Source organism: Centruroides vittatus, unplaced genomic scaffold (assembly GCF_030686945.1).
Source record: "Centruroides vittatus isolate TY-2023 unplaced genomic scaffold, ASM3068694v2 contig_880, whole genome shotgun sequence".
Lineage (NCBI taxonomy): Eukaryota > Metazoa > Arthropoda > Arachnida > Scorpiones > Buthidae > Centruroides > Centruroides vittatus.
Genome location: NW_027122572.1, coordinates 780535 through 795796, shown reverse-complemented (window position 1 = coordinate 795796; position 15262 = coordinate 780535). Strand labels below are relative to the sequence as shown.

Here is a 15262-nt window from a genome sequence, read left to right as displayed (position 1 = left end):
TGGCATTCGGGTTTGTCTTAAAAACGTAATCTAGTTCCTTTTTTTAGAACTCGGATAACTTTTCCGTAGTTCGACGAAAATTCAAGCAACTGTCTGTCTTTATGTTGCAAAACACAGCACCCAAAAATGTCAAAATACATTTTTGTTATTAAGCGTCAAAGAGGTGACACTTTTGTTTTTTTAATATATCTTTTCTCAGAATTAATTATATTTAAAAAAATGTAATTTGTGCACATGGCGGAGTTTTCTCGAGCATTTATGCACCAAAATCATCAAAATCTAACGTGGGGATTTTTTTAAAAATTTCGGACAAAAAAGTGTAAATCTTACACCCGTAACCTGGGCTTCCTCGGACAATAAAGTGGCAAGAAATTTAATTTTGAGGGTAGGAAATGGTTTTATAAAAAATGGTAAATGCTAATATCAAGGAAAATCGTCATTATGTCCGACCTCACTCGAGATAAGATACACGATCCCCTTTATCCCGACCCCGATGATCTATAACTACCAAAATTTACTCAAAAATAAACTAATTAAAACGATGGAGTCCGATTTAAAATGCAATGTTTTCTTTTTTAATCTCGGAAACATTTGAAATTATCATCATCATCCGTATCACGATAATTAACTGCTTGTAGATAAACAATGCAAACACCAGAAAAACAATAATCCTATAAATATTTTTATACGTGATATCTATAATTCGATTAAAATGATGCCGGTTTGCTATCCTAGAATATCAACGAGACAACGAAATTTAAAGAATAATGTGTTTTTATTTTTCAACAATTAAATAAATTCCGTGTTACTAAACGGTAAAATCCGGTTTTGAACCAAACAGGTATTTGAGAAAAATGTCCGCTTCTCTTTTCGAAAATGATTTCATTCCTCTGTACTTATTTTTCTCTAGATATTCTCTGAATTTTCTTTGAATAGTTCTAGCCGCTTCGTCTTTCCGTTTACTGTTAACAATACTCATTTTGTCGATAATGGGAAATTTGTTCAGAGTTTTAAACTTTTTTGTAAATTTACTGTTTAATTTCTCGAAAATATGGTCGATTATCCATTCCGCTTCTTCGTTTTTGCCATCTTCCCTGGCTTTGTGTTTCATCAATTCCGTCAATAAATGAACGCAATGTATTTTATTTCCACGGTGGACGGGAGGGTCAAAAGCTTTGTCCGTTTCCAGAGGAGACGGCTGGATTATGGAATCTAGAAATTCGGGTAACGACTCCAACGGAATCCAATGAGTGGCTTTGGGATCGAAATGCGCCCATTTTCTATAAAAATCGTCCAAATCCATGTCGGATATCACTTCTTTCGGATGCTTCATATCTTCGTAATAGTCCAATATGACGGCGACAAACATGTTCATCAGAATTATATTACATATCAGGATGTAACTCAAGACATATATAATGGCCAAAATATATATTCCGCAATTACCGTATGGCAAATTATTAAAATATCTATCACATTCCGGAGGTCTGAGGGTAAGATTTTCCAAAATATCGGCCCAACCGGAAGCCGTCAACAAGTAAAAGAGAATGAAAATTGCCGAAAGAACGTTATTGAAATTAAACATTCCGTCAAACGTATTTCCTCGGACGTCGCCGAAAAACGAAACTCCGAGAATAGCGTAAATAAAAAGAACTATTATCCAGATGATACTTATGCTCAGTAGATAAGGCATGGCCTTGGCGATGGCCGTCATCAGGCGATACATTTTGTCGCTGTTTCTGGCGTGCTCCAGCATCATCACAAAGTAGGCGATACGAAAGACCGATAGCGTAGTGAGTTTAGGAAAATCCACGTATCCAAATACTTGTCTAATGACGAGACTGGCGTAAGACAGGGAAAGTAGGAAAATGTCCACGCAATTCATAATACTGGATAAATATTCGCATCTAAAAGCCACTATCTTGGCTACGGCTTCTACGGTGTAAATAATAATATACATATATTCAAAAATTCGATGGATTTCCGATCTCGAATCCGGTTGATTATAAAAATGCATACTCAAAATTAAAATCTGGAATATTACTAACGAAGATACTATGGATTCGTGTAATTGGCCAGTGATTAATTGATTAAAACTAATCTCGGTTCGAAATTCCGAGATCCTTACCGGCCGACTTTCTAAAATATTCAGCAATTTTTTGTAAAGAATGTAATGAGCCGGCGATTCCAAATCGATCATCACCTTAGTTTCCACCTGTTTCTTCATTGCGTTAAAACTGTCGATGACGATTCCGATAAGCAAATTGATGGTGAAGAGAGATCCAAATATAATAAATACGAAGAAAAATATGTATCCGGAAATGTTCGACTCGATGTGTGGCTGTTTATCGATTCCGTTCGAGTCGACCCCGGATTCGATGATTTCCTTCCATCTTTCCGAGTAAGCCACGTGTAAAAGCGTTAGGTAGCTCATCCCAATATGATCGAAATTAATTTTTGGTGTTAACCACGTGAAGTTCTTCTCGTCGCAATCCGTTCGTTTGTCTATAACATCGGACATGAGTTTATTTTTATCGTCGTCCGCGCAATACTGAAGTTTTCCCGAAAATATTTGTACTCCTAGAATGGCGAATGTTAACCATATGTAAAGACAGATTAAGAGTACTTTAAATACGGATCCGACGGATAAAAGAACCGCTTTTGTAACGACCCGCAGTTTTGTCCATCGAGTGATACGCTGAATCGATTTCAAAATTCTCAGTAGTCGAAATACACGAACCGTCACCAGTCGAATTCCAAATATTCTTCCGAAAAACACGCTTATGACGCAAAGTAACATTATACAAAAATCAAAAAGTAGAAAACCCGAAATGCACGTGTCCAGAGCAAATATTCTCATCGTCGTCTCTACCACAAAAAGTGCGGTAAAACAGTTATTTGTCGTTCCTACAACACGCGAGAGTTTCGAATCCGCTTGTAGAGACGAAAGAGGAAAGCAGATGGGAATTGTGCTGACCACGATGGTAATCAAACTCAGAATTTCAAAGCACTTACTTTCGGTTATTGACTTTGTCTTGAGACGGAGTCCTCTCGAAATATTTCGAACTATCCGAGGACAGAGAGAATGCATTTCACTTATTTGTTTTTCCAGTATACTTTTATCAGAGATTCCAAAGATTGTTCTTCGTCGCGATCGACGTTTATTCTTTCTCCAAAACGAAAACCTTTTTAGTTTTTGTTTCAGGTATTTCACCACTTGTCTCGTATTTTCTGTGTCTTCGTCTCGCGTGTCTTTGAATGTCTCTATCTTGAATCCACCCAATAGCACGGCCATAAAAAGATTAAGAATGACAAAATATCCGATGAGAAAACACGAAATTATTAACGTGGCACAAATTAATTTTCTTTCCGTCATTACGGTAATGCAGTCGTACATACTATCGGTCCATTCGCCCAGTAATATTTTAAAAATAGCCAATAGGGAATGGAACAAATCGAGAAACGTCCATCGATCGATATAAAATTGTTTGTGTTGTTCGAATTCCTTTTTCAACCAACCGGTACCGATGACGGCGAAAATGTACATGACGAAAAAGAGGATAAACGACAATCCCGCCAATGACAACAACGAATGGCTGATGACGGTTACTATTTTTTTCATCACCGTTAACGACTGCGATAACTTCATTAAACGGATCAAGTGTAGAGATTTAAAAACGCTTAACTTAAGAAACGTAGATATGAACATTTCTATATTACTAAATACTACGACTATTCCGTCGAAAACTCTCCAGCCGTCGTTGGCAAATCCGCCTTCGTACACAATAATAGTTAAAAACAGATCTAAAGTGGCGATGCAAGTCAGCGCCTGGTTGCAGTGGATCAGAAAACGATGAAATGTTTCGGACATTCCGTAGTGTTCGCAAGCCAGGAGAAGTGTTCCCATCACTATAGTGAAGAATCTGAACGTCTCCGTCACGGGACTATGAATGAAAGAATAACACTTCATTCGTACTCGTCTCCAAAAACTCAACTTCTCCAGCACCTCGTATTCCACCGACGACTGCTCGTAATTCGTCATCTCTTCCAAATCATCTTCGGACGAATGTTGTTCAACGTCTACCGTAACCGTTTCGCATCTTTTCGGCGAATATCGTTTAGGAGCTTGGGTATATTTTACTAGTCGAACGTTATTGAGATTAAAGGCAAATTGTTCCGCTTCCCGAAAATATTCTACGTTTCCTTTAATTTCGGAATCTTCTCTTTCTTCTTCCAAAATGTCTTGATACGAACTGGCTACAATAGCCAGCATAATATTCAGAAGGAAATAAGTTCCAAAAAATATGAGCGGAGCGAAAAAGAAAATACTGAACGAGCCCGCCGTGTAAAAGATGTTTTTGTAAATTTTTTCCCAGTCGTCTAGCGTAATGATGCTAAATACGCAAAACACAGAGGAAAGGAAGGTATCGAAATGCAGTACGTAATCCGGTTGATTTATGCCGGAGTCTTTCAGGCAGATATAACCATCGGGACAGTGTCTAGATCCCGTTATATTTCCACAACTGATAGGATCTTCCTCGTCGTCCGACAACCAATACGATTTGTTTTGAATGTTAGACAAAGTGAACGGGATGTTGTCGGAAACGCATTTTTGTAAAAGGACTCCCATAAATAGCTCTTTGGCTACCAGACTGGTAGTTATTACGAAAAGGACGGTAAGCAACGTGATACCGGCCATAGCTCTAATGGATCGAAGCATTCCGATGGCGATGGTGCGAAGACCCGATATGATGGAAATTATCTTCAGAATTATAATGGCTTTCAGCGATCTTATTTCGTTCAGATATTCGTTCCGATAGTCGAAGACGTTCAAGCCGAACGAAACGGTAGTCATTACCACCATAATAAAATCGAACCATCTCCACGGAGATCTCAAATAAGTAAAATTTCCTACCACAAATCCGCGAGCGATGCAATACAGCATTACTTCGAGAATATAAATGGAGACAAATAAATAATCCAAATTGTAATCGGACTTGTGGGCCAATAAAATGCAATTAAAAATAACGGTTACGATGATGAATCTATCGAAAAACTTGTGAGTGACGATATAGCAGGCGATTCTTCTAATCCAGTTGGTGGGTCCAAACAGATACAGCGATTTCTCTCTGTTGAATCTGTAGACGTAATCTTTCCCAAATTTATGGGAGATGGTGCAGAATGTCCCCGTAGTCGAGGGATCGATGTCTTCGAGTATGGCTCCTCTCGCCTCCCCGAGAGGAATCGTCACGTCTTCCGCGCTTTCACCGTCGTTTACTTCGCTAAATTCTTGTTTAGATGTGTCCATTTCTTTATTTTTTCCTAATTATTCGTATAAAAACTATAGCTTAGCCGTTGAATCCGAAATTATTCTAATCGAATTCGATTTGCATTCGAAATTTCGAAATACGTTTTAAGCGTTTCGTCGTCTGGAATTTCAAATATTAATTTTAACGTAATAAAAATAATTACGTTTTAAAAAGTTGTAAAGTCTTTATAGACGTGGAAGATTAATAAAATTAATAATTTTAAATATATGTTTATTCTAATAATGTTACTTATCAAAACAACGTAATCTTAAGAATTTTATATAAAGCATTTTTCGGTTAATGTTACCTATGGTCCCAAGATGGCGGGTCGTCTGATTCCAGCGAGGAAACAGTGGGACGCACGTTCTAACCTAACCTAACCTATTCTAATGATTTTGTTGTTAATAATTATGGTAATTTACAGTGGCGTGCCGTGACATTTGATGATAGGGAAGCTGTGTTTCTGTAAGAAGCCGACTTTCAGGGGCAATCAGTTACTTGCGCGTCATTAATGGTCTAGGGTCCATTCGTACATGGGTGGTGGCTGTAGAGACAAAGACGACAAGTATCTGACAAAAACCGTTTATTTTAACATAAAATAAACATACACTATGTACAAAATAGTTTGCTTTAGGACAATCAGCCGTTCGGACATCCTGAGCGTCGATGTCTTCTTCGATGGTCGATCGAAGGTGGCCCCGGGACAGTGGCGTTGACAAGTCTGTAAGGCACGGCGAGACTTCGTTCGTTGGAGTCGGGGACACGGTCTAACTCCGAAGTGGCACGGGTTACAAGTTGGCACAATAGACGAGAAATTGTTTTTTTTTTTTTTTTTTTTTTTTCTTTTGCACGTTGACACACGGCGTTTTGGTTATTCGGAACGTTAATCGAGTGCCAGGGGGTGTCCTCGATTGTCGGAGATTATATCAATCTCCGTTCTTTCTTTCATCCATTTTGATTGGTCGTTCTCCCTCAATCATGCTTCCCGAGTGGTTGGTCCCTCGTTACTAAACGTAACGAGACTCTTACCTGGAGCGCGAAAAAAGTCAAAATCGAAGACGAATTCGATCTTCCACCGATCATAGGACGACTTTCTTCCGCGATTTATGGTTTCTGCCTGGCAGTTTGATATAAACAATGGGTGTCCGACTACAAACGACTTTTACCTATGTTTTTTTTTAAACTAATACATTTTTCTCTAAATTAACCGTTTTTTCGTGTCTTTCGTGACGGGTCAGACCTGTCTGGTACATGACATTTCCATAAATGTTTTAAATAAATGCTGGAAATGGCAAAAATAAACAATTTATGTATTTTAGTTCTAAAATACAAATAATACATACATAATACAAATTGATATGATGCAAACAATAATAGAAAAACTTGTTTTGTTTTTAATTTTTTATAAACTAACTCTATTTGGCGATTTTTTCCGCAAAGTCGTTAATTACTTTATCATAAAAGTCGCTGGTGGTCGACTCCATCAACGTATTTAAAAGCACTTTTTCTATCGAAAGCAACGCTAGCGACGACAATTTTTCCTCCGACCGAGTGTTTCTGGCCAATGTATGAATTCGCTCCGTGGTCGAAAAACTGCGCTCAACAGACCCACTGGTAGATGGTACCGTAAAAATTAATGATATTAAATCATATAATTCTTTTAGTACGTCTTTGTTCGGATCGACATTAATTATAATATGTTTTATGTCTAAGAGTTACTTGTCAATGTAGTCCGGACACGAATATAAATATTGCGATTCACTACGTAATTTAGATAAATCAAAAAATTTCCCATAAAATTTACTTACTTTAAAGAATTAAAACACGCTTGGAAAAATTGTTAATAATTTTAATATTATGAAAAACATTTAAAAATGATAAAAATTCTAAAGATTTTATGTCTGAAAATCTGTCAATATAATTATAATTTTCTTTTAATTATACTGTAATTAAATATAATTTTGCAAAGAAACGTACATAAAAATAACATTGAATACTCTTTACTTTTTAAATCTTAAACAATTCACTTAGTCAGATAGCTCCCTACCCAATGGCTAAGGGATAGAATCGCTGGAAGCGTTAGGGCTGTTTCACACTGTCACCGACTGGTCCGACCGGTCCGACCCGACCGAGCCTATAATCGGACCGACTAGTAGTAAAAGAATTCACACTGAGTACGATTATGTCGGTGGCCGACTCGTAAGGACCAATCGGAACGCGTCTTACAAATCAGAACACTAGCCAATCGTGGTAAGTTTTTCAATTTAAACAGAAAACATGGCCGTCTTTGAAAGGTTGTCGTGTGTTCGCGGGCTAACGACACCATTTTAGCATTTTTAATGTCACTTTCTCTTGTAAATGAAATGTATTATGGTGAATTAAAGTAATTCGTTTTGTTAATATCGATAAGTGCCTGCGTATTTCTTAATAAAGTTGTTCTTAAACGAAGCAAATAGACGGAAATAAAAAATCGTTCGTAACTTTTAAACGGTTGATCGTAAGTAATATTTTTTTAATACCAATCGATTCAGCGTATCAAATTACATTTAGATATGTCTACTCTATTCGTTAATATGAAGTTTAAGACTATTTTTTAGCTGGATACCTTTCGCTTTACTCTAACCAATTATTTTTTTCAATGTCGCCTTTATAATCGGCTCGCCGAATATCATAAAGCCATGGATATTTTCTGACTTCGTTTATTAAAGCTTCCGAGAAAACTTTACCTTCCGCCATTTTCTAACTTCGGATAAATCTAAACTCTGATTGGTTACAGCTTCGAAGCTCTTATTGGCTGTAGCTCACCGACTGCTCTGACGCGACTACAAATATTTAACTTTTTAAATCTGTCCGACTGGAACGACCAGTCGGTCGACCGACTGCTGTTGCCATGAGTCGGACCGGTCGGCCCAGTCGGTCATAGTGTGAAACAGCCCTTACACGTGTGTAGCTTCCACCAGCTAAACCGGCTGAGGTTGGTGCTCTGTAAAGCGCATGCGCCAATGCCCTCTGGCTGCTTTACACCATTCAGTTATTCTCGCCGTGAAAGCTGTCTCCGAAGCGCTTCCATTCTGCCACTGACATTCGAATATACAATAACAATGTTATCGTTTTTTTTCACATATAGTATAGAATTTATTAATAAGATACATAATGCAGTTATAATAAAATATTAATTTTAAGTAATTCAAAGTACGTTAAAATATGAAAATTTATATTTTAGAAAATACAAGGGAAGGTCATTGGAAGGTGGAATCGGCGCTTCCATCGCTTCCAATGACGGCACGCCACTGGTAATTTATTAGAATAGGTTAGGTTAGGTTAGAACAGCGTTTCTCAAAGTGGGCGATAACGCCCCCTTGTGGACGGTGAGTAAATCTAGAGGGGTGCTGGAGGCAGGGTACTGAACGGTGACCAAAGGCAAAAGTTGGGGTCACTGACAGCCGTTTCCTTTTCTCTGTTAAACGGATAAGTGGAAACATTGCGTTTAATGGTTTCCAGATGTTGAGAACAATGTACGGTTAGGGCACAAAGTGTGAAATTCATAGAAAAGTTTTCCTAAGAATGTTTCCAATCCTTTCTCACACAAGAGAAAATGGGCAAGATTCTAGATGTTTGTGAGGGGGCGGGCTCCCCCAAATTGTCAATCCCCCTGTGCGAGCAAAAAAGTCAAAAGAACCATACCTCTATATGTGACCTTTCGCGAGATATAGCCCTCGAAAGATGCGCCTACGTCAGTTCCGGTCACGCGGCTTCGCGGACAAAAGGGCCGTGGTCTCGTGACCGATTTTTTTCGCTTTTTCCATCTCTCAGTGTTTAAAAAAGACGTGCACCACCTTTCCTAGCCCCCGCGCGCCTCTCCCTCCTGTTCGTGCCGCCGCCGTCTCCCTCTCGCAGGCGGCCCGCGGGCCAAGTCTCCTGCCTGCAGTCGTCCGGAGTCGCCATCTGTTGCCTGTAAATACAACTATCTATTTATTACACCTCTTACCCGAGCCGAGCTCGGGTTTTGGCAGGCGGCAGTCCAGTTCTCTCTACACCCGGCCGCCAGCTCGCTCTGCCAGAACCTATTTGGAACTCATATTTCAAGCATGCGAGCCCGAGGAACGCACTGCGCATGCCTGGCCGACCACGCGGTCCCACCTCGGCAGCGAAGTTGAAGCGCCATTAGCCCCTCGCGTGGCCAATGGCGAGCCGGCCGCAGGTCACGTGACCGCGGCACCGCCCCCCGAACTTTTATAAGCCTGCAGACCGCCTTGACGCCATTGTTCCTAGTTTTTTTCAAGCTGTCCTCACGACGATTTTTACGAGTGTTTACCGTTGTTTACCATCGGACTAAATGGGGGCGGAAACAAAAATCCTCCGAGCCTTACCTCCTCGAATGGCAAAAAGTTTTATTTTGAGGGTAAAGATGATTTTTAAAAAAAAAAAAAACTGTAAATGCTAATAACGAGTAAACTTGTCATTAGTTCTGACCCTACTGGAGATACACACGACCCCATTTATCTCCTAACCTTCTCGAACTTTAACCACCAAAATTTAATCGAATCAATTTCCGTAATACACGAACTCTTCCTGCAAAATTCCTAAAATTTTCGACAATAAGCACAAGAGTTATTAGGCTTCAAACAAGATGAACAAAATCTTGCGACACACACTAACGTCCATACATGCAGACCCCCCCGAACTTCTTCGCATTTCTCGTAATTTCAAAGTCCCCGAGTCCAAAAATGTAAAAATGAAGGGACATTCTTTGACCGATTGCCATACTTTCTCGCTACTATATGTAACAGCCGAGAAAGAAAAAATACTTCCTCCCTCTCTCGAATGATATATACTTTATTAAAATGTAAGACTCGCACGAGGAAATCCCCCCTTGTTCGTTCCACGTGCAAAACAACAAAAACGAAGATTTCTCTGTAAAATAATTAACTCTTTGTGGTTACCATTAATTAAAACATTGAAGTGAACTCACTCAGCAAAATTAAATCACAAACAACCAAACACCTTAAGTTGCTGAGAAAATTTAATAACTAACAAACGTTTTCAGCCAAATCTGTTGGCCATCATCAGGTTAAACATATTCGAATGCAAACACAAAATGGAACAAAAAATTTAAATACAAATAAATAAAATAACGGATAAAATATACATATAAGAAAGTAAAAATTAAATATAAATAACAAAAATATATAAAAAATATGTATAGGTTAAATAAATAAATATTAATAAACTACACGAAACTCTAATAAATGCAAGAAGTGCATTTATCAATAAATTATACGAAATTCTGACAAATACAAGATATGCAGTGATAACAAAATCAAGGCATTAAATTAAGAGCTATCAAACCTCTTAATTAAATATTTCCATGCCGAAGGCAACCCTTCAGCATCCCTGGCATTAATGCAGGCATTATGTAATCTGCTCTTAAATATTTCAATTTTTTCGGCGCAAAACGCTAAAGTCGGTGAGTGTACAGGTTTAATGATGTCTGCTTCACCCCACTTGACTACCGAGCCTTCAACCTGCGCCATCTGAGATAGAATTGTGGCGTTAGATCTTTTGCTGATGTTGTATTTGTGCTCCCTCAATCTAATCCCTAAGCTTCTATTAGTAACTCCAATGTAGTTTTTATTAATGCCTAGTTCTTGGTTTTCATAAGGAATTTTGTACACTCCAGCCATTCTTTCTTTATCAATACGGTCTTTGTCGTTCCTTAATAATTTGTACAAGTTGGGAGCCCTCTTGAAAATTAACTTGGTATTTTTGCGGGCTGAGATTTCCTTCATGATAGCTTCTTTCTTTCTGTCATACGTGAACTTTGTGAATTTGCGGAAATCCCCTCCTTGAGCTTTTGTTTTGTTATTCTTGTAGTTTTTGATTAGTGCGGTTATCATATCCGCCCTGTACCCTAGAGTTCTAGCGATATGCGATATCCTGTAGATTTCTTTTTGTCTATCAACCACACTACTGCAGTAGAGAAAAGCCCTGCGAACAAGGGCACGGAAAGCAGCCATTTTGTATTGGTAAGGATCATTCGAACGCGATGGAATGTACAAAGGGCTATGCGTTGGTTTTACGTACACTTTAGTGATCAAATGTCCTTCCTTGAATTCGATGTCAATGTCTAAAAAATGTATCCGTGAGGAACACGTCTGTTCAATCTTTAGCATGAGGCCGTCATCGTTGTTGTTGATTCTATTAATAAATTCCTCGATTTTCCGGTCATTTTTCCATATTACAAGGACATCGTCCACGTATCTTTTAAAATACATAATGTCATTCATGAAGCCACAAATAACACTCTTTTCTAACCTTCTCAATACAAGTTCACACAACAATCCTGACATAGGACTTCCCATTGGGACTCCCCTTTTTTGTTTGTATTGACGGCCATTAAAAGCGAAAAAAGATTCATAGCAGACAAGGTTAGCTAGCTCTATCAAATCATTACTGTAATTTGCCAAATCTGGGCTTTTGCTGTGCATGAAATCCAAAAGCGCTACCTTGCATGACTCAATTTTTATAGAGGGGTATAAGCTCTCGTAGTCCATTACGGTTCCAACCTCATTATCCATTAAAATTAGATCTTGTATCTCATTAACCACATCCCTGGGATCCTTTGCCACATATACGTTATTCTCGAGCTGAGAGGTGAGAAACTTATGTAATCTCTTTTCAAGAAAAAAGGTTGGTCCTCTGCATCTTTCAACTATGGGTCTTACTTCCTTGCCCTCTTTATGGGTTTTGGCAAACGCAAATAATCTCGGCATACCTGGCCTAGGATTCCGACAATTTTTGAGAAAAGGTAATAAATTAGTGATTTTAGCTTTTTCAAGTTTCTTAACTCTTCTGTCGACGCTATCGATAATCTTTTCGTCAACACGCTCGCATTCGGTTTTCTTAATATAATCATCCAAAGCGATTTGGTTATACTAGAGCGGACAAGAGCAAAACATTAGTCATCATGAAAAGGAAAACGTATAATGACGCTTTATAAATAAAATAACGGATAAAATATACATATAAGAAAGTAAAAATATTAATAAAGGATGTTGGAACCGTAATGGACTACGAGAGCTTATACCCCTCTATAAAAATTGAGTCATGCAGGGTAGCGCTTTTGGATTTCATGCACAGCAAGAGCCCAGATTTGGCAAATTACAGTAATGATTTGATAGAGCTAGCTAACCTTGTCTGCTATGAATCTTTTTTCGCTTTTAATGGCCGTCAATACAAACAAAAAAGGGGAGTCCCAATGGGAAGTCCTATGTCAGGATTGTTGTGTGAACTTGTATTGAGAAGGTTAGAAAAGAGTGTTATTTGTGGCTTCATGAATGACATTATGTATTTTAAAAGATACGTGGACGATGTCCTTGTAATATGGAAAAATGACCGGAAAATCGAGGAATTTATTAATAGAATCAACAACAACGATGACGGCCTCATGCTAAAGATTGAACAGACGTGTTCCTCACGGATACATTTTTTAGACATTGACATCGAATTCAAGGAAGGACATTTGATCACTAAAGTGTACGTAAAACCAACGCATAGCCCTTTGTACATTTCATCGCGTTCGAATGATCCTTACCAATACAAAATGGCTGCTTTCCGTGCCCTTGTTCGCAGGGCTTTTCTCTACTGCAGTAGTGTGGTTGATAGACAAAAAGAAATCTACAGGATATCGCATATCGCTAGAACTCTAGGGTACAGGGCGGATATGATAACCGCACTAATCAAAAACTACAAGAATAACAAAACAAAAGCTCAAGGAGGGGATTTCCGCAAATTCACAAAGTTCACGTATGACAGAAAGAAAGAAGCTATCATGAAGGAAATCTCAGCCCGCAAAAATACCAAGTTAATTTTCAAGAGGGCTCCCAACTTGTACAAATTATTAAGGAACGACAAAGACCGTATTGATAAAGAAAGAATGGCTGGAGTGTACAAAATTCCTTATGAAAACCAAGAACTAGGCATTAATAAAAACTACATTGGAGTTACTAATAGAAGCTTAGGGATTAGATTGAGGGAGCACAAATACAACATCAGCAAAAGATCTAACGCCACAATTCTATCTCAGATGGCGCAGGTTGAAGGCTCGGTAGTCAAGTGGGGTGAAGCAGACATCATTAAACCTGTACACTCACCGACTTTAGCGTTTTGCGCCGAAAAAATTGAAATATTTAAGAGCAGATTACATAATGCCTGCATTAATGCCAGGGATGCTGAAGGGTTGCCTTCGGCATGGAAATATTTAATTAAGAGGTTTGATAGCTCTTAATTTAATGCCTTGATTTTGTTATCACTGCATATCTTGTATTTGTCAGAATTTCGTATAATTTATTGATAAATGCACTTCTTGCATTTATTAGAGTTTCGTGTAGTTTATTAATATTTATTTATTTAACCTATACATATTTTTTATATATTTTTGTTATTTATATTTAATTTTTACTTTCTTATATGTATATTTTATCCGTTATTTTATTTATTTGTATTTAAATTTTTTGTTCCATTTTGTGTTTGCATTCGAATATGTTTAACCTGATGATGGCCAACAGATTTGGCTGAAAACGTTTGTTAGTTATTAAATTTTCTCAGCAACTTAAGGTGTTTGGTTGTTTGTCATTAATTAAAACAATGACAAGAAATATGTTTGGAAAAAGTGAATGTTTATCTTTAACTTATGAATTTGTGTAAATTTAAAACAGAATAAGTAAAAAGTTGCAATGAAGAATGTTGTTGCTAGAAGGAATTTACAAATTGTCTGCAATAATTTAATTCATTAATTATACATTAATATAATTGTGAAGAATTTGATTTATAAATTGCGAAAATATCAATATACCGATTGACGAAACAATAAACAACGACAATACAAATAAGAATGAAATATAACAATCGGGCGTCTTATTTGTTTGACTTCTTTTAATGCGGAGGGACGAAATACGCGTCTCTCCGGACTAAGTGGAGGCGGAAACAAAAATTCTCCGAGTCTTACCTCCTCGTGGTGCCCCTGAGGTATCCTTTCTGGAGCACTGTGCCGTCGGGTTTGACTGGGAGAAAAATTTTTCCGGTCAGTTTACGGGATTGTTTTTCTCCCGGTCACCGACGGGCAGCGGGCAGTTGGGAATACGCAAACAAGGCAGGGGGTAGATTTTTCTTCCCCTTCGTGTCTCCACCTTGTCGTGGTGGGGAGGCTTGGTAATCTGTGTTGCAGTGTCTCGATGGGATTTCTGGTCAGAGTGTTGCTGCTGGATCTAACTAAGAGAGACACACACCAATGCCGAGCAGGAAGGCATGGTGCAGAGGTAGCTTTCTGCCTTATCTTTGAGCACGCCTTGTCAAAAAATTCACGTGGCTGGTGACAACCACTCTTTTATAGATGTTCAGTCTTTGGTCCTCGGAGTCTTTCCAGAATATTCTAACTGTCTGTGTGTAAACAAGCATCAAGCATCTTCTAGAAGTCTGTAACAAATGTATAAACACACCTGGTTTTTTTTTAAATATTTTTTTAAATTTTAGGTTAAAAAGCTATAAAAATAACTTAAATTATATTTAAAATCTGTAGATCTAATACATTTTTATATTAAAATGATTACTAGTTTAAAAGTTATTTCATTTTTTTAATTTCGGACTGTAACAAAATTATAATACACAAGCTTAAAAATGACTAAAAAGGTATAATAATTTAAGTTGCTCTTCTTATTATTAACAAGAGAGGACAATAATAGTTTTGAAATCAAATATGGTGGCAATTTAAACAGTGTGTAATGATATAAATGTAAATCTAGGGTCCAATATGTTCTTTTCAATTCATTTCATTGACATAATATATGTAGTTGAACTGTCCATATTCATGTCATCTTACAGAAATTCTGCCATTTCTCTCTGGCCGAACCTATCTCTTGTTCTCATTATGGCTTTGCAAAGTTCGTCCACATAAA

General features: G+C 37.8%; 1 protein-coding gene across 1 annotated transcript; it reads right to left on the bottom strand.

The window, feature by feature from the left end:
• Nucleotides 1–807: 807 nt before the first annotated feature.
• Nucleotides 808–5090, bottom strand: LOC136983335 (sodium channel protein 1 brain-like). The gene has a single exon (XM_067280029.1). It carries the CDS (start codon nucleotides 4943–4945, stop codon nucleotides 809–811), a length of 4137 nt encoding a protein of 1378 aa, XP_067136130.1. The 5' UTR covers nucleotides 4946–5090; the 3' UTR covers nucleotide 808.
• Nucleotides 5091–15262: the final 10172 nt, after the last annotated feature.

Coding starts and splice junctions, on each gene's coding strand:
- LOC136983335 (XM_067280029.1), bottom strand. CDS start 4,945: ATGCTGTATTGCATCGCTCGCGGATTTGTGGTAGGAAATTTTACTTAT.